This window comes from Ornithodoros turicata, unplaced genomic scaffold (genome assembly GCF_037126465.1).
Source record: "Ornithodoros turicata isolate Travis unplaced genomic scaffold, ASM3712646v1 Chromosome12, whole genome shotgun sequence".
Classification (NCBI taxonomy): Eukaryota; Metazoa; Arthropoda; class Arachnida; order Ixodida; family Argasidae; genus Ornithodoros; species Ornithodoros turicata.
In genome coordinates this window covers 4,084,373-4,086,236 of record NW_026999301.1, presented here as the reverse complement: position 1 = coordinate 4,086,236, position 1,864 = coordinate 4,084,373, and the positions used below count along the sequence as shown (strand labels likewise).

Below are 1,864 nucleotides of genomic sequence, written 5' to 3'. Positions count from 1 at the left end.
TTGGTAAGAGCCGGGTACTCCTTCAATATGGAGGCGAAGGGCAAGTCTGGAGCAGAGCAGGACGAGACGCGCAATGGAGAAATAGGCAGTGTGAGGCTGTGAACAGATAAGGAAGTGGTACGGCCTATCAGGCGCTTCCCGTTGACATCGACGAGCAGCTTAAAATGATTCAAGAAGTCAGCTCCCAGAATGGCTTGAGTGACGTCTGCTACGAGGAAAAGCCACCGGAAATCTCTTCGCAGCCTGATATTTAGGGTGAGAGATTTCTGGCCGTAGACGGGGATAGTAGAAGCGTTAGTGGCCTTGAGGGAGAAGCAGGGTTGTCGAGATCGAGAAAAGCTGCTGCTGGCAGAAATGACGCTGACCCCAGCACCTGTTTCGACGAGGAACCGAGTGCCATTGGCACGGTCGACGATGTGAAAGAGGCGGCTGTCCTCAAGGCCGGGTCCACTTGCCGCCATTAGTGGGAGGCCGGCGGGTTTCCCGTCCAGGTACAAGGAAGCAGGCAATGATTGGCGTTCGCACCAAAGCGACGGTGGTACCAGCAGAGGCCACCTGAACTGTCCGACCGAGAGCGCGATCGGCGTTCCGACGGGGGGCCTCGGCGGTGTCGAGGGCGGCGCGGACTTGGGGATCGCGGGCGGGTGACAAGTGATGCGACAAGCTGCGTGAGGTGGCTGATCTGCTGCGCCATCACCTGAATGTCGGGTGGAGAAAGGGGGGGACGATGGTCGGCCTGTGGCGGAGGAGTGGCGTTCTGTAAAGCCGTAGGTCGCTCAAGAACGCTGACTTGGTGTGGTGAGGCGACTTCCATGACCGCATCAGCAAGGGAAGCAAGCTCGTCCAGGGGTAGGTTCGACGCGGTGGCCAGAACCATTTGGACGTTAGTTGGCAGGCGTTGCATGAAAAGTTGGTGCAGGAATCGGTCACCGGGTGCGGAAACGTCGTCTCCCAAAAGCTGCTTCATCCGACGTAAAAGCTGCGTTGGACGCATATCGCCGTGCTCTTCTGCAGATAACAACTGCCTGAGACGTACGCGGTCCGATGTGGAAGTGCGTTTGAGCAAAGCACCCTTAAGTCGGTCATACGGGTGCTCGGGTGGTGGGGAGGTGATGAGATCGTGCACCTCTTCGGCGGCGGTTGGAGACTGAGCCGAGATGACGTTGTAGAACCGGGTGGTCTGGGAAGTGATGCCGGACAGATGAAACTGCGCTTCGGCTTGGGCAAACCAAATGGCTGGATTACGGTCCCAGAATGGAGGTAGTTTGACGGCGACAGCGGTTACGTGTGGTGATGATGGCGCCGCGTTGTCGCCTTGAGACATCGTCGGAGAGGGTTGGGATTGTTCGAGAAATTGTTCGGGTCACCAATGTAGTGCTAGAGGCACAAGACAGTACACAGACGTGAGGGAAGACCGGCCAGCCGAACAACGGCCCGAGTCGGCAGTCGTCTTTTATTAACCGCGCGCCTTGATCATTGGTGCGCGGGGGATGATGATGACGATGCTGCTACAGAACCACAACGGCAGCGCCCTCTAGCGGGAGAACTCCAAAAAGAAAGAGACAGCGAATACGGACGTCTTCCCCTTCTTGAAGCATACGGACGAACGTGTGATAAACACACAGATAATTACGCTGTCAAAAAGCTGCTTTTCACACTGTTCTCGTAGGAACGAACGTTATGCTCCGCTCCTACGGATCGGTCGAGCGTCCGTCAATTTTAACGGACAACCACTTACGTTCGCACTCTGCTATACATATGTGTGTTAGTTATGTGAATAGCCATTATAATATGTTTAATTAGCTATACCCATGTGCATGCAAGCTGTATTATGAAGCCTCGCAGTGAAGGAACAGAGAGCGGT

The 1,864-nt window shown here is 55.5% G+C and overlaps 1 protein-coding gene across 1 annotated transcript; it reads right to left on the bottom strand.

The window, feature by feature from the left end:
* Window positions 1–460: 460 nt before the first annotated feature.
* On the bottom strand, window positions 461–1,324 carry LOC135371627 (uncharacterized). Its single transcript, XM_064605616.1, has one exon. The coding sequence runs from the start codon at window positions 1,322–1,324 to the stop codon at window positions 461–463; it is 864 nt and encodes a 287-aa protein (XP_064461686.1).
* Between the last annotated feature and the right edge of the window lie 540 nt (window positions 1,325–1,864).